Here is a 24326-nt window from a genome sequence, read left to right on the forward strand (position 1 = left end):
GGGGAGGGTTCCTGCTGCACAGGGTGGGCAGTTTGTTTCCAAACCAAGACTCAGACAAGCCAACTCCAGTGAGAGCCAGCTCTGAGGACTGATTGAATTCATATGAGAGGAGCTGAATCTGGGGATGGATGTGGGGGAGCTCCATGGACCAGGGATGAGTAGGTCAGCAGAGACAGCGCACACAGTGTATTTTCCACCTATCCTCACCCCATCCACACAGGCTTCTGCTGGGGAAATTCTACGAGGTCTTCAGGGCCCTGCTCAGTGTGAGGTCTGCTCCTAACCCCCAGCTCTGAGTCCCCTTTGTTCTTTCCGGCCGGGCTTGCTCTAAGGGTGGTCGCAGAGCAGCAGTCGCAGCAGTATCACCTGGAACTACTTAGACATGCAAATTCTGGGGACTTACTCCAGACCTACTGAATCAGACACTCTGAGAGGGAAAGCGGGGTGGGTCCAGCTCTCCCAGTTTTAACAAGCCCTCCCGCTGATTCTGATGCAGGCTCAAGTTTGGGAGCCATTGCCTCAGGCCACTGACAACCATTAGGGCTTTTAGAGTTTACCTTTCCCCATCAGACCTAAAGGCAAGGGCAGCATTGCATCCTTCCTTGTAACTTCCCGCCAGGCCCAACACAGAAATTGTTCAGAGAAAAAATGGATTTTCCTGGTGGGGATGCTAAGGAGAGAGACAGGATCTGTCCTGTGAAAGGTCACACAGAACAGCAGAGATTAAACTTCCCTGCAAGGTGCCGTTCCTGGGCTGCGCTCTGCTCTCTCGCCGTTTCTGAACAGGTTGTACTCTGCCCATAATGTCTTCTGACCTTGTCTCACGTGGAACCTTTGACTCATCTTTGATGATTCAGCTCCAGTATCACTGAGTCCTTCCTCAAGCTGCACGAGGGGCTGCCATTAGGCCAACTGCCGGTGGTGTGCCCACCACGCCCTCCATGTGAACCCTGGAGACCAGCAGCTGTGGCTGATTTCCTACTGTCTCTGGTAACCTGCACAGGTCCTGGCACAGAGGATGCCACTGGACGTCCAAGGGGTAGACCAAGGCACTGGGTTTAGAGTGCCAAAATTAAGACATGCACACACACACACAGGCCCACAGACAACAAATAAAGCAAGACCAGAACGAGGGCTTTGGGCTTTCAGCCTAGGGCACTTCTGTGTGTGACTCACCCTGTCATGTGCCCTTGCCTGGCTCAGTTCCCATGAAATATCTAAGAGTGACCAATTCATTGTTGTCAAATCCAGCAGCAGGTTATGTCACCGTCAGAAATGTGAAGAGCTGCTTTCAGTGGCTACTGAGTCTCTCCGATCCTTGCCTTGCACTCCCAAAGCGAAGCCTAGAGCCACTGCCAAAGATGGTAACAGCGGTGCGGTGACGGGGGGGGGGGGGGGGGGGGGGCTCCTTTGCACTTGCTACATGGAATGCTGCTCTTTTCATGAATCACTTAACAAAGCCAGTTAGATTTCCAAAATAAAAATAAATGAGAACAGCTAGGAGAGAGGGGTGGCAGTCAGCATCCTGCTCTAAGACTTCTTTTCTATCAGTTTAATTTTTTTCAAAAGCCAACACATAAAGCTTTCCATTGGCCAACTCTGCTCGGAGCACTTTGCATGGACTAAGCAACTTCATTCTCCAAAACCCTCTAAAGTAGGAACAATTATTATACTCACTTACATGGATGAGAGAACCAAGGCACAGATGTTACCCAGCAAGTACAAGCAAGGACAAGATTGGAACCAATCATTTGGCTCCAGAATACCTGCTCTACTGTTATATTGAGAAACACCCATTTGTAATTTTCAAGTATTTGTAGTATTTTTGTGTTTGTGAAGGGGGTTCACATCCATCATCTTTGAACACTCACCATAACCCAGCAAAGGAACTCAGGCTCAGGGAGACTAAGAACTTTATCAGGGCTACTCAGGGTCAGGAAGTGGCTGAGTCCACATTATGGAGCCTGTGTGTGACCTGCTAACCATTCATTTCCTCACTGGTTGAGTAACTCTTTCATCCCCCCAAGGAACTGAATGATATTAAACATGGTCAGGCCCTATGGACTCTCTACATTTCCTCTCACCTGTCCCCTGGCAGGTGGCTCACTCTAGGAGTGAAGCGGAGATGCATCTGCCTCTGGGTACCTGTCATCTTCCATGGTACCCTAAGTACACCTGCTCTGTATCAGCAAGAACAAGTCAGGGTTCTCTGACTCTCCAGGCTAGGTGAGTGGCTCCTCAGAGCCTCCACTAACCCTGGGCTTCTCCTTGATTTCATGGAGTTATTACTGACCATTTTACTTGGGATCTATGTCTGAACTCCCTTTGGCTCACAGTGGGCTAGGCAGAGCAGAATAGGTGGGTCCACAGCAGGCTCTGGGTGGGCTCGCTGGGAAAGCCCTCATTTACCCCACTAGGCACTAAAGGACCTTTGATCATCCTCACCCCCACATTTCCACTGAATAGAGATTCCAGAAGAGGATGCTATAGAGACATTTATTGTATGTCTATGGGGCTGGTCCATGTGAGATTAGACTGGGGACAGGGACCTCCTCAGGGATGCCTGGAATGTCACTGGTGGTCACTGTGGCCATGAAGCAGTGCTGGAGGAGGCATCTGGGGTCCACGGCCTGCTCCTCATTCCAGTCCAGCTGTGGTTTCAGGAAGGGGTAACTTTGCCGTGGAGGGTTCACTCCTGGCACCTCCACCGACTTGCCTGAAGTCCCATCTTGGTGGTCAGGGGGCACCTCCTCAGGATCTGGAAAACAGCAAGCTGAGGGCATGGGGTCTCCTACTGCAACCCATTCCTCCCACTGGGCTCACACACCCTGGCTAACTCCTCTGAGTGCTTACCTTGGGCGGGCAGGACTGTGCTCAGAGTCTTAAACACATCATTCATTTAACAAATATTCATTAGTGATATACCACACCATGCACTAGGAGTTATCAATGTTTCTAATAAACTTAAGTTTAATGGGGGGAGACAGACAACGAACAATTATTAACAGATATGAAAATCCTGGCTGGTGTAGATCAGTGGATTGAGTGGGGGCTATGAACCAAAGGGTTGCTGGTTCAATTCTCAGTCAGGGCACATGCCTGGGTTGCGGGCCAGGTCCCAAGTGGGGACCATGTGAGAGGCAACCACACATTGATGGTTCTTTCCCTCTCCTTCTCCTCTCTCTAAAAATAAATAAATAAAATCTTTGTAAAAAGAGAGCCCTGGCTGGTGTAGCTCAGTGGATTGAGTGCAGGCCTGAGAACCACACGATCGTGGTTCGACTCCCAGCAGGGTACTTATGAGAGGCAACCATACATTGATATTTCTCTCCTTCTCTCCTTCCCTTCCTCTCTAAAGATAAATAAATAAAATCTTTAAAAGAGAGAGATAAGAAGACTTGACCTTCACCATAAACCCATGAGGTAGGAACTATTAAAAAACTAATTTTATAGACGGTACAGGCTACTACACAACCAGTACACAGAGATGTGCTGGAAATTTTAAAAACATACATTATTTTAAGAATCGATTTTATGACTTTCTCTACTGCTTTATCCTCTCCTCTTATATCTGAATTTCAAAGAAGGCTCATTCGGCTTTATTATTTATTCTCCACTTCCCATTCCCAACTTACTCTCATGTAATTTTCTTGGTTTCTGCTCCCACCATAGTTTAAAATATTTTGTCACTAGATCCCATAATCACTTATAAATCCTTATATCCTTGGCTCATCAGCATTTGACACAATTAGGCATTCCTGCCTAAAAAATGTATCAAGTGTTCAAGCCGGAAATGTGAGTCATCTCTCACCATCCCTCACACTTTTCTCTGACTCCTTCACAAAGTCAAGCAGTTCACCAGGTCCTGCTGATTCTGCCAAATCACTATCTGCCATGTTCATCCATTTCTCTCCATCCTCAAGGCCACCATCCTTGGTGAGACTTTCATCTTCTTCTGCCTTGAGCACTGGAACAGCCTCCAGTCTACCCTCCAGGCCGTAGCCGGAGAGATAAGGTCTAAGGTCAAGTGAGTCCATGTACTAGTCTTTCTCAAAAGCCTTTGATGTCTTCCCATTGCCTGGGACACTTGTCATGGCATTCAAGGCTTTTAGCTACTGGTCCCGTATCTCCTATTCAGCTTCATCACTGACCACTCTTCCCTCATGAACTCTACTCTTTGCCACACCAACATTTTCATTGTTCTCTAAATAGGTCCATCCCTTCACATCTCTGAGTCTTGGCTTGTGCTGTTTTTTCTAGAATGACACTTTATACTTTTTCTGTCTAGAAAACTCATGCTTTAAGACCCATCCATGGATGATATCTAGGAAAAATGGCACCCCTGAAACCAAAGGAAGAGTACATTTCAAGAAAGACGTTTTACTGGGTATTGGAGTTGCTTACCTAACATCCATTCTTCCCCTTCTCCACCTGGTAATAGTAATTCTATTTGGGTGAGATTGGTCCCACCCCATCTACAGGAGTGGGTTCTGACTGATCCGAGCCAACCAAGTGATCCCATTCCTTTGCCATATGGATGGACAATCAGTGCATAACATTTCCCGGGGCACAGTGATTGGTTTAGGGGTGGGCACATGACCTAAGGTGCTCAAATCAGAGTAGAGCTCAGGCCCTTATTATTTTCCCCCTGGTTGAAGGAAGAGATAGCTCCCTTTCTCCTCCTGGCATGCAGAAGGGAACAAAAAGCACATAGTCCCTGGAACTGCTGGTAACCTACTTTGTGCAATGAGCAAAGTCAGTCTGAGGAGAGAGCCAACACAGATAGAGGGCAGAGTCGAGAGACTCTCAGCGGATGTGGTCATAAGCCTGAGAACACTGTGAACTTCTATTCAAACTGTGCCTGAAGCCCACCACTACTTTTGGACTTCTCACCTATAGAGTCCATAATTTCCTTTTTTGTTTGTTTTGTTTTTCACTTTTTATTTTTAAACAATTTAAGCCTGACCAGAAGTTACAAAAATAGTATAGAGTTCCCGTGTATCCTTCACGTAGCTTTCCCCATTGATAACTTACTATATAACCATAAAACAATTTCAAAACCAGGAGACTGACATTGATACTAAGCTACTATTGGTCCTATTCAGTTTTCATATGTACTTTTTAGGTGTTTAGGAAATTAATACATTTAGTAAGTGTGTGTTTAACTTTATGAAAACACCAAACTACCTTCCAAAGTGGCTCTACCATTTTACATTCCCACCAGCAATACAGGGTAGGGCAAAAGTAGGTTTGTAGTCATTCATACGAAAAAGAATATAATAATTAATAAATAATAATACAAGAATAAATTCCAATATAAAACAGAAAACTGTACTTGAATAAGAATTAAATTTAAAAAAGGAATAAATTCTGTTTCATGTACTCACAACTGTAAACCCACTTTTGCCACACCTTGTGTATAAGAAATCCAGTTGCTACATTCCTCACTTGGTATTGTCAATGTTTTTACTTCAGTATTCTGATAGGTATGAAGTGGTATCTCACTGTAGCTTTAATATTCATTTTTTTAATGGCTAATGAAGGTGAAACGTTTTTTCATGTGCTTATGTGCTATCTGTGAAGTATCTGTTTAAGTCTTTTGCTCATTTCCTAATGGGGTTGTTGTTTTGTTAATGTTAAGTTTTGGGAATTCTTATATATGCTGGATAAAAGTCCTGTGTCAGAATATTATTCCCCCGTAAGGGGACTGTCTTTTCATTATCTTAATTAACATCTTAATTATCTTAATTTTTGTCTTTTCACAAACAATTTTGGATTTTGATGAAGACCAATGACCAATTTTTTAAAAGGTGAGTTGTCTTTCATTGCCTGGCTTATTTCACCTAGCATAATAGTCTCTGGTTCCATCCATGCTATTGCAAAAGAATTCATTCTTTTTTTTTACTGCAACATAGTATTCCATTGTGTAAATGTACCACAGCTTTTGTACCTACTCCTCTACTGATGGGCATTTAGGCTGTTTCCAAAACTTGTCTATTGTAAATAATGCTGCGGTGAACATGGGGTGCATATAGTCTTTTGAATTGGTGTTTTGGGATTCTTTGGATATAGTCCCAGTGGTGGAATCATGGGATCAAAAGGCAGTTCCATTTTTAATTTTGTGAGGAAACTCCATACTGTTTCCCACAGTGGCTGCACCAGTCTGCATTCCCACCAACAGTGCACTAGGGTTCCCTTTTCTTCTTATCCTCACTAGCACTTGTTTGTTGATTTATTAATGATAGCCATTTGGCAGGTGCAAGGTACTATCTCATTGTGGTTTTAATTTGCATCTCTCCGATGACTAGTGATGTTGAGCATTGTTTCATATGTCTGTGAGCCATCTGTACATCCTCCTTGGAGAAGTGTCTACTCAGGTCCTTTGTTCATGTTTTAATTGGATTGTTTGTCTTTCTGGTGTTGAATCATATGAGTTTTTAATATATTTTGGAGATTAAACCATTTTCCAATGTATCATTGGCCAATATGTTCTCCCATACAGTGGGTTCCCTTTTCATTTTGCAATGAAAGACAAATACTATATGATCTCACTTATAACTGCAATCTAAGGAACAAAATAAACTAGTGAACAAAATAGAATCAGAGGCACAGATACAAGGAGCAGACTGAACAAATAGCTGTAAGGGGAGAGTGGAGGGTGGGACTGCTTGAAAGAAGGTGAAGGGTTTAGACAAAGAACATATATGCATCACCCATGGACATGAACATTGGTGTGGAGGTTGACTGTGGGAAGGGGAGTCTGGGGTTAGGAGAAAAAGGGAGAAAAATTGGGATAACTGTAATAGCACGAACAGTAAATAAATACAAAAATAAAAAAATAAACAAAAACAAAAAAAATGAGTTGTACCTTTTGTGCCTTATCTAAGAAGTCTTTGCCAAACCCAAGGTAGTGAACATTTTCTTTTGTTTTTCTTTTAAAAGTTTTATAGTAAAAGTTTTATAGATTAGCCCTGGCTGGTGTAGCTCAGTGGATTGAGCATGGGCCTGCGAACCAAAGGATTGCAGTTCAGGGCATATGACTGGGTTGCAGGCCAGTTCCCAGCAGGGGAAACACAAGAGGCAACCATACATTGATATTTCTCTCCTTCTCTCATTCCCTTCCCCTCTAAAGATAAATAAATAAAATCTTTTTAAAAGTTTTATAGATTATATGATTACATATAGATCTATGATTTATTTTGAGTTAGTTTTTATATAAGGTGTGAGGTTTAGGTAGGTTACTTTTTTTTTTTACCTATGGAAGTCTAGTTCTTCAAACACCATTTATTGAAAAACTATTCTTCCTCTGTTGAATTGCTTTGTATCTTTTTAAAAAAAGATTCTATTCATTTATCTTTAGAAGGGAAGGGGAGAGAGGGAGAGAAATATCAACATATGGTTGCCTCTCTTGTTTCCCCTGCTGGGAACTGGCTTGCAACCCAGGCATGTGCCCTGACTGGGAATCGAACTGCAATTCTTTGGTTCGCAGGCCCATGCTCAGTCCACTGAGCTACAACAGCCAGGGCTGCTTTTGTATCTTTGTCAAAAATCTTTTAGACCTACTTATTATGTAGGGTCCATTTCTGGACTCTGTCTTGAACTGTGTGTCTGTCCTTCCTCTAATACCACACTGTCCTAATTACTGCTGATTATTATTGCTAAATAGTAAGTCTTAAAATTTTATTAAGTAGTGTGATTTCCTCCAACTTTATTATTCTTTTTCAATATTATTTTAGCTATTTTAGTTCCTTTGTCTTTCCATGTAAATCTTAGAGTCAATTTGTCTATATGTACAAATAAACTGCTGCAAAGTTTCTCTTTACTATGTTGAGTCTTCCAATTCATGAACATGGTATATCTCTTCATTTATTTGTCTTCTTTGATTTCCTTCATTAGCATTTTGTGGTTTTTATTATACAGATCCTGTTTTATTAGTTTTATACCTAAGTATTTCGGGGAGTGACTATAAATGGTATTATTGTGTTTTTAATTGTTTGTTGTTAATTTATCTTGTATATAAATGTAATTGATGTTTGGTTCTCACCTTACATAAAATGATCTTGCTAAATGCACTTATTACTTCTAGGACATTGTTTTGTGTGCATGTGTGTGTGTGTTTTGTAGATTCCTTAGGATCCTTTGTCATTTAAGCTTGCATTTTAAGGCATTCCATTTGGCATAGGGGTTTCGCAACCTTTTATTGAATGCAAGAATCCCCTTAACTGCTAATAAATACCTATTATTAATTATTAACTATTATTAACTATCACTCCCTATTACTAAATAATAAATTTATTATTACTAATTAATAAATCAAGGAACATTAAGCCTTGCCCTGATTACCTTCCAGTTTTGGAGGTGCTTTTTTTCCTCTAAAACTAAGAGTTACAAATTGATAAACCAAATAGCCCAGAGTAGTGAGGGTGTTCTTTATAAGAGTATTTCAGGTCTCTTAGAAAGGTCTGTCTTTACAGAATCAGAATCTGCTTCCCTATGGCTCCCTACACTGATCCCAGTTCTGTTCTCTGGCTTCTCACCAAATGTCTCCTCCTTGTGCCTCGGGACAGCTTTGCAGAGATCTGAGGCCCTAGACTGTGAGCCCCAAGCCTTCTTTGTTCAAGGCCCGAAGTCCCCAGCTCCTTAGCTGAAACTGACGGGACTTGGCTCCTAGACTGAGCTGCCTCTGATCACCTTTTGATTGGCCAAAGTCCCTCTTAAATTGTGGGGCTCTGAGCAGCAGAGAAGTTACAGTAAGATTCATGTTTGGCTGAAATACACTGGTACAACAATCTTATTTGATTCTCCTAACACTCTGAGATGAGTATTATTATTCCATGTTATAGAAAAATAAATGAGGCCCAGGTAGAAAAAGTCAATATTGAAACAGCCAATAAGCATTGGATCCAGGATTTGCTTCCCATTTGGCTTGATTCCAAAGGCTGGACTCTTTTTTTTTTTTAATTTAACTTTTGTTCAAGTACAGTTTTCTTTCTTGTATTCCCAGACAAAGGCTGGACTCTTACACAGAGCAAGCATACCCTTAGTATAGATTAGGAACTAGTCTAGGTTCTGGGGATACAAAGGCATTTAAAACACAGTTCGTATCTCTGAGATCAGCAGACTCTTTGAGGAGACTAATGTAAAATCTAAGTACTTAATAATAATAAAAAAAGAGAGCTACTAATTGTTAAAAGCCTACCATGTGTCAGAGATTAATTTAGCTCCTATGTAAGCATCACTTTTAGTTTTTATAACTTTCTTAGTAGGTATCACTGTATACATTTTACAGAGTAAACTGAAGCCCAGAGAGAAGTGACTTGCCTAAGGCCACACAATGAGAACCACAAAGCCAGGATCAGAGTCAGGTTCTCTCTGATGTCCCAGACCAGGGTGGTGCCTTCCCACCATTCTCCAAGAACCTCTGTGGCCAGTCCTTCCATTGCCTAGGGCCCTCAGCCTTGCACTTAGGATTATCCTGTGATGACCAGCTAGGAGAGGAGTTCTTAGATTCTCTCCCTCCTTGCTGGTGAGTTAAGACTGACTGCCCTACAAGTGATTGTGACTGTGGCCAAGAGAAGGAGAACTTAAATTCCTTAAATCCCAGCAGAGAACGGTTCCCCCCCCACCCCACTTTAGTTCTGTCTGCAGGTGCTCCAAGAGTCTAGGTTCACAGACATCTCAAGGCAAGAAAAAGAGAAGGAAACTATCCTGAACTGTCACAGGAAACAATTACATCATGCAAAAAACCCTGCAAAGAAAATGAAGGGAAGCCCAAGTGCGGTTTGCCAAAGAGAGAGGAAGAACCCCCGATATGGAAAATTTAAATGACAGCAAATTGATGTTTTAGGCAAAGGCTGCTTAAGTAAGTCCCTTGAGGAATTTAAAGAGGACATAGATTATAGGCATGTTAATAATGAAGAAATGACAAGAGAGGGAGATGAAATAGAACAGTCTTTGGAAGAGATAAGGGGTCTGAGAAAGATAAGAGCTCCCGCATGCTAACAATAGGCATTCTGGGGACTTTCCTTATCTCATTCAATGCCTTTCCCCCCTGAATTCAACTGTTTTCTGTTATTAATATCACCACCACTGGGTTTTTTTGTCTGCATTTTCTTGCTAAATATTTGCTACTACACTGAATCCTTCAGGGTTCCTTTGACTTACAGATTACTCTTGTTACCTACATCTCATCTTTTGACGTAATCTCATTCATTTAATAGGATGTTTCATTCATTTACATGAGAAGATGCTCATTGTATATTATAAAGCAAAAACAACGTTGAAAAACATTATATATACTGTACATTTACATATGTTATAATGCATAAAGAGAATTATTAGGCACCAAAAGGTTAACAGTGATTCTCTGTAATCTGTACTTTATTTTATTTTTTGCCTGTCTGCATCTTCTCACTTTCCAAAAAATGAACAAATGTGTGTGCATACCTTGTGTTTCAAAAAACAAAACAAAACCCCAAACACCAAAACCCCTAAAACAGACACAATAGAAGAACTTGTCAATAAAAAAAAGATTGACTCACCACTGAGGATTGTTCGGGTCATAGGTACCAAATGCAGTTAATTAAAAAGCAGTGGGCTCTGGTGCAAACGAACCCTCACCGGAAGGTGAGGGGGGCTGCTGCAGGGACATATCCCCGGCCTAGAAGGCAAAGGCTTTGCCAATTGGCTGGGTGATCTTGGGCACGAGACTGTCTCTTTCAGGGCCTCAGCTCCTCATCTCTGCAGTGAAAGTATCAGACTTGATTTTCAGGAGCCTTTGAGTCAGTGAAAATGACCGACTAATAAGCTCCTCACCAACACCTTTATGACAAGAATGAGAACTGAAGTCTTGTCTTCCATTTTTACCCCTGTTGTTTCCTTGGTCCCTTAACAAATGCACCAAGGCTGGAACAGAAACTCCATACTTTCCTCACTCACCACACCCGCAAAATAGGATTGATTATAACCACTAGGCAGAGTAGTTAGGCAGGTAAGTGGGATAACATGTTTGAAGTCCTTAGCATAGCATCTAGCACAGCAGTAGGAACTCAGTGACTCTTCTGATCAAGCTAGTTACAAAGTTCAGAGTAAGAAAGTTCTGGCTTTTTTGCATCCCAAGTTTGGGGGACAGTGTGGAGGTGTGGAGGTGGGGGTGAGGGGCCAGTACAGAACACCTGAATAGCATCTGGAGCCTGTTTCCAGAAGCTCTGTTCCATTTTCACTCTGCTCTTCCCAAGGCACTCCCCATACCGTCCTTGTCCTTGCACTCAGAAACCAGGCCCCTGAGGTACGGCTCAGTGAGCATAGAGGCTGGGAGATCAGGACTGACATCCCAGCAACACAGGCTCACTACTGTGTAGACTTGGCCAGTTCACTTCCCTTGGCGTCCTCTGTTGTAAGATAGGGCTAATGGTCTCTCTACATGTCCTGCTGGAGAGGGAGACAGCAGACAAATGAAAGTCTGTGGAAAGGGTAAAGCTCTGATGAATGTAGGATAGTGAGCTTAAAGTGTCTTAAATGCAAAAGGAGGGACAAGAGGCTCCTGGGAAGGAGGGGACAGCACTTAATGAAGAAGAAAGAGAGGAACTAAGGGCTGAGACTGTGCAAAAGACAGAGCTAAAAGCTATCATTTAGTAAAAGGTCAGTTAATACATTTTCTGTCTTAAAAATGAGAAGCAAAAAGCAAGAACATAGGCTATCTTGAACGCTGGCAACTGAATAATCCAGCTGGTGGCTGAGCAGCAAAAAGAAGGAGGGTGGTTTTCACTCAGAGGGCTGAGGGATGAACTATACTCCCTTGGACAGGCAGGCTCAGGGTGAGGGAGGAAAAAGGGTGGGGAGAGATGAGAGGACCAGGACACAAGCAGGGGCACCCCATGGACCCGGCCTGGTGAGGTAGAAAGAGTAGGACTTGGAAGGTAGGAAAGCACACATATTTGAATTCGAGGTCCACAATTTACAAAGTCATCTCACCTCTCTGAGACCTGGTTTTCACATATGTAAAATGGATGATGATAATAATAATACCTCACTCAGATAGTTGGGAAAATTAGATGAGATAATGCATGTACAGTTTAAGAGTGTCTGGAATATAGTTGGGACTTCTGTTTCGCAGAAATAAGGAGAGCAAAGAGGGTGGAGGTCGCCTTGGCTCTGTCACTCACTCACCAGGTAACCTGGGCTTCGGTTTCTTCATCTGTAAAATGGACAGTAATAAGATCCATACTCTGCCCAGTTATTGTGAAAAACAAATGAGATGATCTATTTAGAGCTAGTTCAGTCCTTCTAACTGTGGTATCAGATCTTATTATTCCTCTACTGGTAGATAGACACTTTCTTTGTTTCCAATATGACAAAATATTGTGTTATCCATCTTTATAAATCCTCTTCTAGTGTAACTATTTCTTCTAAGATAATTAGAAGTGGAATTACTGAATTATAGGGTATATTCATTAAAAAATTTTTTTTATCTTTAGACATAGGGGAATGGGGGGGGAAAGAAAGGGAGACAAACATCAATGTGTGGTTGACTCTCAAGCACCCCTTACTGGGGACCTGGCCCACAACCCAGGCATGTGCCCTGACTGGGAATTGAATCAGCCAACCCCTGGTTCACAGGCCAGTGCTCAAACCACTGAGCCACACCAGCCAGGGCTATATTAATTTTTAATATAAATAGATATTGACAACTTACTCTAACAAGTGGTGGTACCATTTTATACACCTATTAGCCATATATGACAGTATCCATTCCCCCTACCCAACTTCTCAATATTAACGTGATCCACTTTTTCACTTTTGCCAATATAGTTGATAAAAGTTAGGTTTCTGTGAGCCCCCGGTCAAAACTTTTTTGTCAACCAATCAATACATATCTTTGTTTTGTGTATTTCTATTTAAAGACACCTTATTTAATACATGCTGTTAGTTGATTAACATTTAACTGATGGCCAAGAGCACTATAACTCCTGCCTGAACAAACTCCTGAACAAAGTTTCCCTAATGCATGTACTTTCTCCACAAAGCACATGATAGTCTTATCCGTGCCTAGGAACACTAGACGGCACTTCAGCACTACATTTGGGGGCCGTTTTCAACAGTAAAACCACCATCAAAAGTCATAAAAATGCAAAAACACGGCACTCAATATACCTTGAAAAGGGCACTTGTTTACAGTATGAGACCTGAAACAGGAAGGCAGAACATGGCCTTGTTCAACCTCAGCTAGGAATGTGTGTGATGGGGCAACTCAAATTTTTTGCTGCTCTGCGCATGTCCACTTTCACAAATGACCTTGAAAACACTGCAAGTATTGATTTTGAGGTTACAAATAAGTTTTAGCAAATAGGAAAATTCACAAATATTGATTCTGCAAATAATGATTGCCTGTATTGTGTAGTTCCATTTATAATATTTTTGTAGTCTATCACTTGTTTCTTAACTATATGTATAATGTCTTTTACATTATTTGTACTTGATGTCTATTTGCATTGTATGCAGGCAAATATGCCAGTTTTTCTCTATTTTAATTAGTCTGTTTCTGGACTTTCTGTTCTAGGGTTTCTCAACATCAGCACTATTGACATTTTGGGTCAGATAATGCTTTGTTGTGGAGCCCTGTCCTGTGTTGTAGGCTGTTCAATAGCATCTCTGGCCTCTACTCAAAGGTACCAGCAGCACCCCTCACCCAATTGTAACAAACAAAAATGTTTCCACACATTGCCAAATGTCCTTGAGGAGTAAATTTGCAACAAGTTGAGGACATTGTATTGCCCAATTCTGTCTGTCAGTTTCTGTGCCAATATCCAATGGACAAATTTTTATCTTAAAAAATGTCTTATTATCCCTTCTTTCTCTTCCAAAATTGTTTTGCTCACTCTTACACCTTTATTCTTCTAGATTAATTTTAGAATTTTGACAAATTCCATGAAACCTTTTGTTGGGATTTTAAGTTATAGATTAATTTGGAAAGAACTAAGTTGTCTATGACAATGAGCTGGATATCCATATCTCACTGGATAGTCAGGTTCTTCTATGTCTTTCATTAACTTTAATGCTTTTTTTCTATACAAGTTGGAGCCTGGGCTATCCCCAGTCTCCCCACAGCTGGGTCTGTGCTCAGACTTTCTTTCTATTCTGCCATTGCCTCCCAGGTCTTCCCGACTCCAAGGGAAGCAGGCCAAACCCTCCCATCCTCAAAGGCCATCCCTCTTGCTTTTCACAGCAGGATTATTCATAATCATCAGGATCTGAGAAGGGTCCGTGTGCTGTTGTTTGTTGCACAAATTTGTTGTTAAATTGGAAAAATAAGCTTGCATGAAGGAAAAGCTCTGTCTTTCTCTGAAACTTTTACACACCCTGCCCCTTGTCCCCCCCCTCCCCCAATGATGTTTGCCATTCTTACTTCCGAGATTAAATTTCTCCCCTGTCCAGCCTGGCCTTACTCCCTGTGCCCCAGGGTGAATGACCCTGTCACTGCACAGGTGTCCCTCAGTGTTGCCCACACACCTTTACTCATTATTTATTCTCTCCTAGAAGGCCTTTCCCCCTCTCTTTTGCCTAGCCGACTCCTTCACTAACTCAACACTAATTCAAGTCTCCTTTCCTTTAACATTTTTATTATTTATTTATTTAGTTAGTTAGTTATTCATTTATCTTTAGAGGAGAAGGGAAGGAGAGAAGGAGAGAAACATCAGTGTATGGTTGCCTCTTGTGAGTCCCCTGCCGGGAACTGGCCTGCAACCCAGGCATGTGCCCTGACTTGGAATTGAACCGAGATCGTGTGGTTCTCAGGCCCGCACTCAGTCCACTGAGCTACACCAGCCAGGGCCCTCCTTTCCTTTTTGAAACCCTCTTTAACATTTGGTATCAAACAATTTTGTGCTTAATTATATGCTGAACACACCCAGTGCTGTGGGTTGAAGAAAGAACAGGACTCAGGCAGAAAGACATCGGCTAGATTTGAGTCTTACCACTTACTAGCTGTGATGCTTTGAGCAAGTCACTAATCTTTCTTGGCCTCGATTTTCTCATTTGTAAAATGGAGATAATAACAACCATTTTAAGTGTTGCCTACCAAACTACACTGAAAGATCCTTTGCCAACAGCTACTGGTCTCTTTCACAGTACCTTGCAGAGGTGGTAAAAATATGTGCTATAAAGACTCGTGAAAAAGCAACGCTCTCCTGGGGGGCCCTGTAGGGAGGCTCTAGGTGGCTTGTGCTAATAAAGAAGTGGGCGGTCCTGCACATCAGATTATCAAAGAGTACCTGTGTTTCATTTCTGAGGAAATGGAGTTTGGGGAGCAGCGAATTTTTCTTACTGTCTTTTGTTTGGGGTGGTATTAAAATCAGTTTGCATTTTGTAAGGCTAGAATTAAAACACTGTTTTAGAAGATCCACAAGATGAACTCATATTTGTGTAACCAATAGAATGCTGACTCTATCAAATTATTTTGATAAACACAGAGCACACGAAAAGTTTAGATGGGAAATGTTCACATCATAAGCTGCTGCTTCTGAATATTCCAGGAACACTCATGAGGCAAATGTTCCAAACATCATCTCTAAATATGTCCCCCTTGTAAAACTGCTAGCCTGCGGAATACAAGGAAATCATGTGGCCTCTTTCTTACCTGTAGTCCGTAAGCTTAAACCTAGGTCCACCTTTGCGTGAGGCTTTGAGCTGAGAAACAGGTAACAAAGCACACAGGCAGTGACAATGAAGGCCAGGAGGACGGCCGCTGCTATGGACAGGCCCACAAGAGCACCAACACTGGGGAGAGAAGACCATAGTGGAACAGAGAGTCAGGAAGGGGCTTGGCAGGCAGCGTGTATAGAAGTGTCCCACTGGGCAGGTGGGTCTCAGTGTGCGTTCCCTTTCATCTCTTCTCCTCTCTTCCGACTTTCTTCAACCTATTCCCACCCCTGGGAGCTAGAGATGACCTTAAAGAGCTGTCCCTACACTACTGTTTCTTTTAAAAAATCAAGACACATGGTAGGCCTTAGTTAAAAACCAGCTATCCTTCCAGCCTCAAGGAAATTTCTGACCCATCCTTCAGTAGGTCACACGAGTGGCCACATCCAAAACCCTCCCCCCACTGGTCCCTCACTCATTGTGTCTGCCCAGAGTCAGGCCTTAGTCACTTAGTCTTTAGACAACTACCTTCTAGCTCATTTGGGACCACTGTCTTTCCTTTTTCACATAATCCCTCCCCATCATCTGCCTATGTTGGGATTTTACCTGTCTTTGAAGGCCTGTCTCAAATGTCTCCTCAGTAATGCTTTCCTTGGTGATCTTTCTCTCCCTTACCCTCTTTCCCTGCATGCCAGGCTAATTCACCTAGGATGCTTTACTGAGGACCTTTAGCATTTCCCACTGGATCAGGAAGCTTAATATGGTAGGAAAAGAGCAAAAAGCTTTGGAACCAGACCTACTTGGGTTACAACCAGCTCTATAACTAACTATGAGGTCCTTATGAAGTTATTTAACCTTTTGAGTCTAAGTTTCTTTGTCTGGAAAGTTAGAATAATCAAAACATGGCATACTATGGGTGGTCATGAGGATGAATGATATATGTCATATTCTTGGCACATAGTAGGTGTTCTACATATTTCTCATGTGTTCCTTGAAGACAGACTTAGACAATACTTAATCGGCTCTGTCCTCTCCTTGTACAAGCCCTGGCACACAGTAAGCAGTTAGTAAACATTACTGAATACCTACTATGTGTCAGGCACTGTGAGATATTCTTCTAATACTAAGACACTGGTAGGCACCAGGCTTTGTTTTTGTGCATTTCTTGCTTACAACTCTGAAAAGGGTTGCCGGACCCAATATTAACAGTGTGTTTGGAGACTTCTTCACATCAACAAATATTTCTCTGACCCTGGCAGGGTATCTGAGAATTCAATTCAATTCTGATATGATCTACCCAAGATAGAATTAGATTCCACAGGTTAAGGGTTCAGCTGTACAAGACTGCCCCCTCCCCAGCACATACACACATTTCAGACACCAGCTGCAAGCTCAGGCTCTTTCCTGTGCTGCTGACCAACCAGCTATAGATTGGAGATCCCATTCACCTCCTCCTTGGGTTCCATTATGTTGCTATCATGGCTCACACAACTCAAGAAAAATTGTTTGTTCACTAGATTACTGATTTATTATTATAAAGGATATTGGACTTCTGGCCAAAATGGAGGTGTAGGTAGATACACTTTGCCTCCTTGCACAACCAAAATAAAGATAATGACAAATTTAAGAACAAAAAATAACCAGAACTGCCAGAAAATCTAACTGTACGGGAGTCTGACAACCAAGATGTTAAAGAAGAAACATTAATCTAGAGCGGTAGGAGGAGCAGAGAGGTAACCCAACAAGGCAGCAGCTGGCAGACTGGTATTCCAACATTTGCCTTCAGATAAACCGAGAAGAACAACTGGGGAGTGAGACAGTCTGTGAAACCCAGAGTTCCCACACTGGGAAATAAAGCCTCAAAGCCTCGGACTGAAAAAACCTGTGGGGGTTGTGGCAGCAGGAGAAACTCCCAGCTTCACAGGAGAGTTCATTGGAGAGACCCATAGGGTCCTAGAACATACACAAACCCACCCATGTGAGAATCAGCACCAGATGGCCCAATTTGCTTGTGGGTAGTGGGTGAAGTGACTGAAAACTGGCAGAGACTCAGGCAAGCAACATTGTTCCCTCTCCAACCCCTCCCCCACATACAGTGCTACAACACAGTGCCATGGGTTGCCCCGCCATGGCGAATACCTAAGGCTCTACCCCTTGCAACATAACAGCTGCACTGAGACAAAAACATATGGCTCTAATGAAAGAAGAGATCAAAGCTCCAAAAATAGAACTAAGTGACGAAAAGATAGCCAAATTATCAGATGCAGAGTTCAAAACACTGGTAAACAGTATGCTCACAGAAATGGTTGAGTATGGTTACAAAATATAGGAAAAAGTGAAGGCTATGCAAAGTGAAATAAAGAAAAATATATAGGGAACCAACAGTGATGGGAAGGAAACTAGTACTCAAATCAATGATTTGGAGCAGAAGGAAGAAATAAACATTCAACCAGAACAGAATAAAGAAACAAGAATTCATAAAAATGTGGAGAGGTTTAGGAACCTCTGAGACAACTTTAAATGTTCCAACATCTGAATCATAGGGGTGCCAGAAGGAGAAGAGGAAGAGCAAGAAATTGAAAACTTATTTGAAAAAATAATGAAGGAGAACTTCCCCAGTCTGGCAAAGGAAATAGACATGCAAGTCCAGGAAGCTCAGAGAGTCCCAGAGAAGTTGGACCCAAGGAAGCACACACCAAGGTACATCATAGTTACATTACCCAAGATTTAAGATAAGGAGAGAATCTTAAAAGCAGCAAGGGAAAAGGAGAGAGTTACCTACAAAGGAGTTCCCATAAGACTATTAGCTGATTTCTTAAAAAAAAAACCTTGCAGGCAAGAAGAAGGTGGGAAGAAGTATTCAAAATCATGAAAAGTAAGGACCTACATCCAAGATTACTTTATCCAGCAAAGCTATCATTTAGAATGGAAGGGCAGATAAAGTGCTTCCCAGATAAGGTCAAGTTAAAGGAGTTCATCATCACCAAACCCTTATTATATGAAATGTTAAAGGGACTTATCTAAGAAAAAGATGATCAAAACTATGAATAGTAAAATCATAGCAAACTCACAACTATCAACAACTGAACTTAAAGAAAACAAAAACAAAAGCTAACTAAGCAAACAACTAGAACAGGATCAGAAATGGAGATCACATGGAGGGTTATCAGCAGGGAAGAGAGGAAGGAGAATGGAGGAAAAGGTACAGGGAATAAGAAGCATAATTGGTAGGTACAAAATAGACAGGGGGAGGTTAAGAATAGTATGAGAAATGGAGAAGCCAAAGAACTTGTATGTATAACCATGGACATGAACTAAGCAGGGGGAATGCTGGTGGGCGGAGTGGTACAGGGCAGAGGGGATTAAAGACAAGGAAAAAATGGAACAATAATAGCTTAATCAATAAAAATATATTAAAAAAATAAAGGATACTAAAGGATTTGAGTCAACAGCCAGATGCAGAGATACATAGGGCAAGGTCACGAACAAAGGAGCAAAGGAGCTACTGTGGAGCTTGGGGCCTGGTGGCATGTGAAGGCATTCTAGTTGCCCAACATGGAAGGCTTCATTATGTAGTCATGATTGAGTAAGTCATTGCCCATTGACCACTGAATTCAAATCCAGCCTCTCTTCCTGAGGTCAGGACAGGATGGGGAACTGGAAGTTCCAAACTTCTAATCACGTGGTTGGTTTTCCTGGCAACCAGATCCCACCTTTGATGGGGGCTCAAAAGACACCTTTATTATTCTCAACACTTAAGAAATTCCAAGGGTTTGGGGAGTTGTGGGCCAGTTCCTGTTGTGAGCCAGGAACTGTGGATGAAGACCAAATATCTTATAAATCACTATATGGCATACATCTTCCAATTTTCTGCCCACCCCTCTCCCTGCCCCCTGCTCCAGACTCCTGCCCTTGCCATTTCTGCCACATTTCACGCCCAACTAGCTGATGGCCAATTTCCACTGAACAGATACACCTTAGAGCTTTGGAGAGTCTGGAGAGTCATTTACCATGGCTAAGTAAATTATTGGACATCTCTACAATGGAATAGTATAGAGCCCTGAAAAATATTTTTCAAATAGTATTTAAGATTAAGGCTAAACTTAGATGAGGGAATGTTAAGTGAAAAGAACAGGACATACTACTAAACATATTGCCTAATTGCAACTAAAATAAACACAAATAGATGTATAACTATATAAGGTTTGAATGGAAATGCCCCAAAATGCTAACAGGCTGTCACTGGGTATAGCCCAGAGTGTGGATGTCCATCTGTGTCCCATTATGATTATAATTGTAAAATATTCTAGCCAGAGTTTCAAATGCCACCACTTCTATCTTTTTGCTTGAGGGCTTTCTTGGGCCCAGAACAGACACAAACTGCACAGGGAGCAGGTCAGAAGGGCAAGAAAAGTATTACCTGCCTTCTCACGCCAGCACACAACCAATGACTAACAGAAACTGATACGTACATACCCAGCTTCCCGGCCCTTAGTTGGAATGACTTTGAGGTGTAGGTTCCACACTGGCTGGCAGAGTTCAGCAGGTTTAAGCTCCAGTGACCCTTGGTGGTGACTTGCTTGGTAACACCATCGCTGGTTCCTTCCCGTCACCACCCTTAGTTCCCCATGCTCCACCGGTGTTTTCTAGGATTGATTTCCATATAAACTATCTTTCCTCAAATCCTTGTCTCCAAGTTTTTGGGGGGAACCCAAGCTCAGACACTGGGTCTCTCATGATTTCTTTCCTTTTTAATTTCTCCTGTCCTTTCTACATTTTCCCCATAAACCATGTAGTACTCGTTAGTTCTTGAAATGTTATTTCCTCTTTTTGAGATACACTCACTGTTTCTAAGGCTCTTAGCTGGGAAACTTGTGCTCAAATTAGGACCCAATCCCTTATAAGGGACATCTACGGCCACCTGGATAGAAAGGACCCTCTAAAAGTAGGGTCCTTTGAAGAGTGGGTGAGAGAGCTGTGGGGATATATCTCAGATCAGTGGTCTGTAAGGAAGTGGGTGCTGTCTCAGATTATCTGTCTGGGGACAGAGGAACTAGCTTGCCCTTAGGGTCATAGGATGGGACCACGCTGATGTGTGATGCGACCTCAGAGCTCACCCTATCCAATCACTACCTCACTGTCTGAGCCACTAAAGCACTCCACAGCAGTGCTGGAGGGACCGCTGGGGTGCATAGGGAAGAGGGTGGTAGTAGAGGGTTGGGGTTCTGGCTGGGTGCTGAGGGGGTTACTCATCTCTGTGTTCCCAAGGCCTAGAACAGTGTCCAGAAGACGAGGTCATTAAGTATTTTTTTCCAAATGATCTGAATAGAGCAGGTTATAAGAGAGCCAGGGTTAGATTTAGACGATTGTGCAGCAGGACAAGCCTAGGCTCGGGGCATTCCCTGATAGCAACTTCATGGCTTTCAAGTTTTCTTATCTGTAAAATGGGGAGAAAACGTGCCAGGGTTGCAAATGTATGAATGCATCTGGCCCTTGGGTGGTCCTAAATCTCAGTCTGCTGTGACATTCCTAGAAGATCTTGGGCAATTCACTGGCATAGTCCGAGCTTCACCTTCCCCACCTACGAACCAGGGAAGGGGAACTCCCTTTTAAGTGACCATCTATAACATGTACTAGTCACTTTCACATGCACATTTCACTGAATCCTGCAACAATTCCATAAGACAGGTATTACTATTGCCATTTTAAAGATGAGAAGAGAAACTTGGACACAATTTGCCTGAATTCACATAGCTTTTAAGTGACAGAGACAAGGTTTGGACGGGGCTCTAATCAGTCCCAACGTTCTACACTGCCTCTAGACCTCAAAGGGAAGTAGGTGCCATCATACGTCAGCACCTGTCTCAGTGCTCACTACAGAGTGGGTCTTAAACAAAAGCTCCATTGTTGTACTGTAGCTGTATGTCATCTCTCTTTGAGTGGACTGTGAGCTCCTGAGGGGCAGGGAGTAATTATTTCTGTGTCCCCATGCCTAGTATAGAACCTGGCACAAGGCAAAGGCTATATAATAAATGAATAAAAATATGGATGAACAGAGAATAAATTAATGTATCTCTCTGGGTTACAGATAGCAGCTGAATGTGCAGGCTCTGAAAACCTGGCCATCCAAAAATCCTTTGGAATTATGGGTTGCGCTGTTTAGAAAAAGAAATAATATCAATAGTTGTCAGGGGCATACGCCAAGCTGATTTCACCTCTTTATGTCATTTGGTTCTTGCCCTAGTCGGAAGTCAAGGCAATGACTTATCACCCTCCCCATTTGATGGATAAAAAGACAAAGGCTCAGAGAAGTCTTAGTGGCAAGCTGTCTTCTCCCACTCAGAGGGGATGCAGCCTCTGGTCAAGTACCTCCAGGGACAGGAAAATTACTGTCTGCTGAGATGGTCCACCCCGTTTTTGCTGACTCCTTTTTCTCAGAGCATGTTCAGGGGTCAAGTCCTACTTTCTGAGTGAAGCCTTTGGAGATGGAGTGAGACTGCAACCAATTGCCCTCTCATCCCCACACTGAAGTTCCAGGAATGTCAGTAAGGGCCCAACCACCCCTTCCCTGAACAAGTGAGGAAACTGAGGACTTGTGGGTAGATATTCACTCAAATCACTCCATTAATACAGCCTGAGCTGGCTTCTGCTGTGGCATTATGCCACAGTCTCATGATGAACTTGGAGGTGGCTCTGATCTCTAGGTCTTCTGTCTGAGCTCAGGAGTGTAGTACCTCCCCAGCACTCACCATAGGGCCTAGAAAAGCTAAGTGCTCAGTAAGAGGTGACTGAATATCAGGGGGAGAGAGCTGAGGCTGAGCTGAGGATGGGGTTGAGTTGGAGTGTAGTATCAGGCGAGAATTAAAGCTTGAAGCAGAGGTTTGGATGTAGGTCTATATAATGTTTGCTGTTGGGGTGGGGAAAGAGAGCTGAGGCGGGACTGCAAGGATTATCAAGGGGGAGGTTGGAATGGCCGTAGAGTAAGGGCTGGGATCTGTTCTGGGGAGTGATTAAGTCAGGAGTGAGGTTGATGTTGATACTAGGAAGGGGATCTTGGTGGGCACTTGGGTGAGGGTGCAGTTTGGGTCTCCTGTGAACACTGGAAGATGGGAGTTTGCTGTCAGGCCGAGTGTTGGTGCGTATTTGGGGCTTGGGTGGAGGGTGCTGGAGGATGAGGCCTGGAGTGGGGATGGAGTGAAGGTTTTTCAGGATGGAGTTGGGGTGAGAGGTTCAAGACCGGATCTGAACAGTAGCTGGAACCAGGATAAGGACGCTGGAATGGAGCTGAGAGGAGCTTGCAGAGGGAGTGGGGTTGGTCGGTGATGGGGTGAGAGCAAATGTCAGTGTTGGGCCCCAGGGGTTAAAAAGTGGGTGGGGTGGGCACTTGGACGAGAACTGGGGGATTAGCACACGGCCTGGTTGAGGTGGGGCAAGAGGGCTAAGACTGGATTGGGGTCCCAGGTGGGATTAGGGCCAGGGCCGGTACCTGAGCCACCACATGTAGCTGTGCTCGTAGGGGAAGAAGCTGTGCGGGTCGTCGCAGCAGTACTTGTGGTCGCGGAAGCCGCAGCAGAAGACCTCGGCCGCCTCGCCCCCCGGGCGCGGGCAGCTGAAGCCGCGCACCACCTCCTGCTCAGCGCTCACGTAGCTCGTGCAGGCGCTGCTCATCGCGCCCAGCGCGGGGCCCGCCGCCACCTCGGCCACCGGCGGGCGATGGGACACCGGCGGGCGATGGGAGGACACAGGCGGAGACAGAACTGAGCTCTGGAGAGACAGAGACAGAGACAGGCAGAGATGAGCAGAGAGACACACAGAGACCAGAGAGAGACGAGACGAGAGGCGCGGAGACGCAGCGGTTAGAAACCTAGAGTCCCCGAGGGCCAAGAGAGGCGAACAGGTACGCGGTCAGGGGCAGCCAGAGGGAGGAGGAGGACGGAGAGGAGAAGGAGGAGGATGGAGGAGTGGTGGGAGTGGAGAGCGGCGGGAAGGAGAAGGGAGCAGCCGTCCAAGAGCGGGCGCACGGTGCGGGGCGACTCGCGGAGCTGTGAGGCGGGGAGCTGCCTCCGAGAGCTGTAGGGGTGGGGGCGGTCCCTGTGGGCGCTGCCAGGACCGGCCCTACTGCGTTCCCAGGATGTGCACAGAGGGTGCTGGATGCTCAGACGGACAACACAGGTCCAGGTGGCAGGGCGGGAGTTGAAGCGTGGATTCCACGTCTCGCCTGAGCACCGCCTGTTGCGAGTAGCTGTGCTGGACACTGGGAATCTCAGGTCAGTGTCACGCTAGTGCAGGACGCCAGCAGGCAGCCACACAGTAGGGCCAGTATGGGGTGATTAACCTTACCAACAACCCAGAGGAGGAGGGGTTTTCAAAACCATTTTATAAGAGTGCCAAGGGTCGGAGAGAAGTCGTTTTCCCCTGGCCCCCAGGCCCATGGGATTTTAACCAGGGTTTGCCTCATTTTAAAGGCCTTGCTCTTACAGCGCCACTTCGCCAGTGAACTTTTATTTAATATATTTAATTTTTAAAAAGATTTTATTCATTTATCCTTAGAGGGGAAGGGAAGGAGAGGAGAGAAATAATCAATGTATGGTTGCCTCTCGTGAGTCCCCTTCTGGGAACTGGCCTGCAACCCAGGCATGTGCCCTGACTGGGAATCAAACCCGATCGTGTGGTTCGCAGGCCTGTGCTCA

The 24326-nt window shown here is 43.8% G+C and overlaps 2 protein-coding genes across 4 annotated transcripts; one reads left to right on the forward strand and one right to left on the reverse strand.

Annotated features, from left to right (window-relative positions):
- Positions 1 to 2482: 2482 nt before the first annotated feature.
- Positions 2483 to 23952, reverse strand: SHISAL2A (shisa like 2A). 3 transcript variants are annotated; one of them, XM_037043263.1, is made up of 4 exons: positions 23756 to 23952; positions 23123 to 23400; positions 15635 to 15774; positions 2483 to 2758 (listed from the first exon to the last, which is right to left on the reverse strand). In XM_037043263.1, the coding sequence occupies exons 2-4, from the start codon at positions 23302 to 23304 to the stop codon at positions 2508 to 2510; spliced, it is 573 nt and encodes a 190-aa protein (XP_036899158.1). In that variant the 5' UTR covers positions 23305 to 23400; positions 23756 to 23952; the 3' UTR covers positions 2483 to 2507. The 3 variants fall into 3 exon arrangements, with proteins under 3 accessions (XP_036899158.1, XP_036899157.1, XP_036899156.1); XM_037043262.1 differs by lacking the exon at positions 23756 to 23952 and adding an exon at positions 23501 to 23726; XM_037043261.1 differs by lacking the exon at positions 23756 to 23952 and having other exon boundaries at positions 23123 to 23726.
- Positions 4334 to 10078, forward strand: TCEAL7 (transcription elongation factor A like 7). The gene is given in 4 exon segments (XM_037043128.1): positions 4334 to 4387; positions 9723 to 9809; positions 9811 to 9990; positions 9992 to 10078. Coding segments are annotated over 4 exon segments (408 nt in total).
- Positions 23953 to 24326: the final 374 nt, after the last annotated feature.

This window comes from Sturnira hondurensis, unplaced genomic scaffold (assembly GCF_014824575.4).
Source record: "Sturnira hondurensis isolate 20B ecotype Veracruz unplaced genomic scaffold, ASM1482457v3 Scaffold0004068, whole genome shotgun sequence".
NCBI classification, from domain to species: Eukaryota; Metazoa; Chordata; class Mammalia; order Chiroptera; family Phyllostomidae; genus Sturnira; species Sturnira hondurensis.

Excerpts from the sequence above, each read along its gene's own strand:
- SHISAL2A (XM_037043263.1), bottom strand. The coding sequence starts at position 23,304 with ATGAGCAGCGCCTGCACGAGCTACGTGAGCGCTGAGCAGGAGGTGGTG. Across the intron at positions 15,775-23,122 it reads AGCTACATGTGGTGGCTCAG|TGTTGGTGCTCTTGTGGGCC; the intron begins GTACCGGCCCTG and ends TTCTCTCCCCAG. Across the intron at positions 2,759-15,634 it reads TTTAAGCTTACGGACTACAG|ATCCTGAGGAGGTGCCCCCT; the intron begins GTAAGAAAGAGG and ends GCTGTTTTCCAG.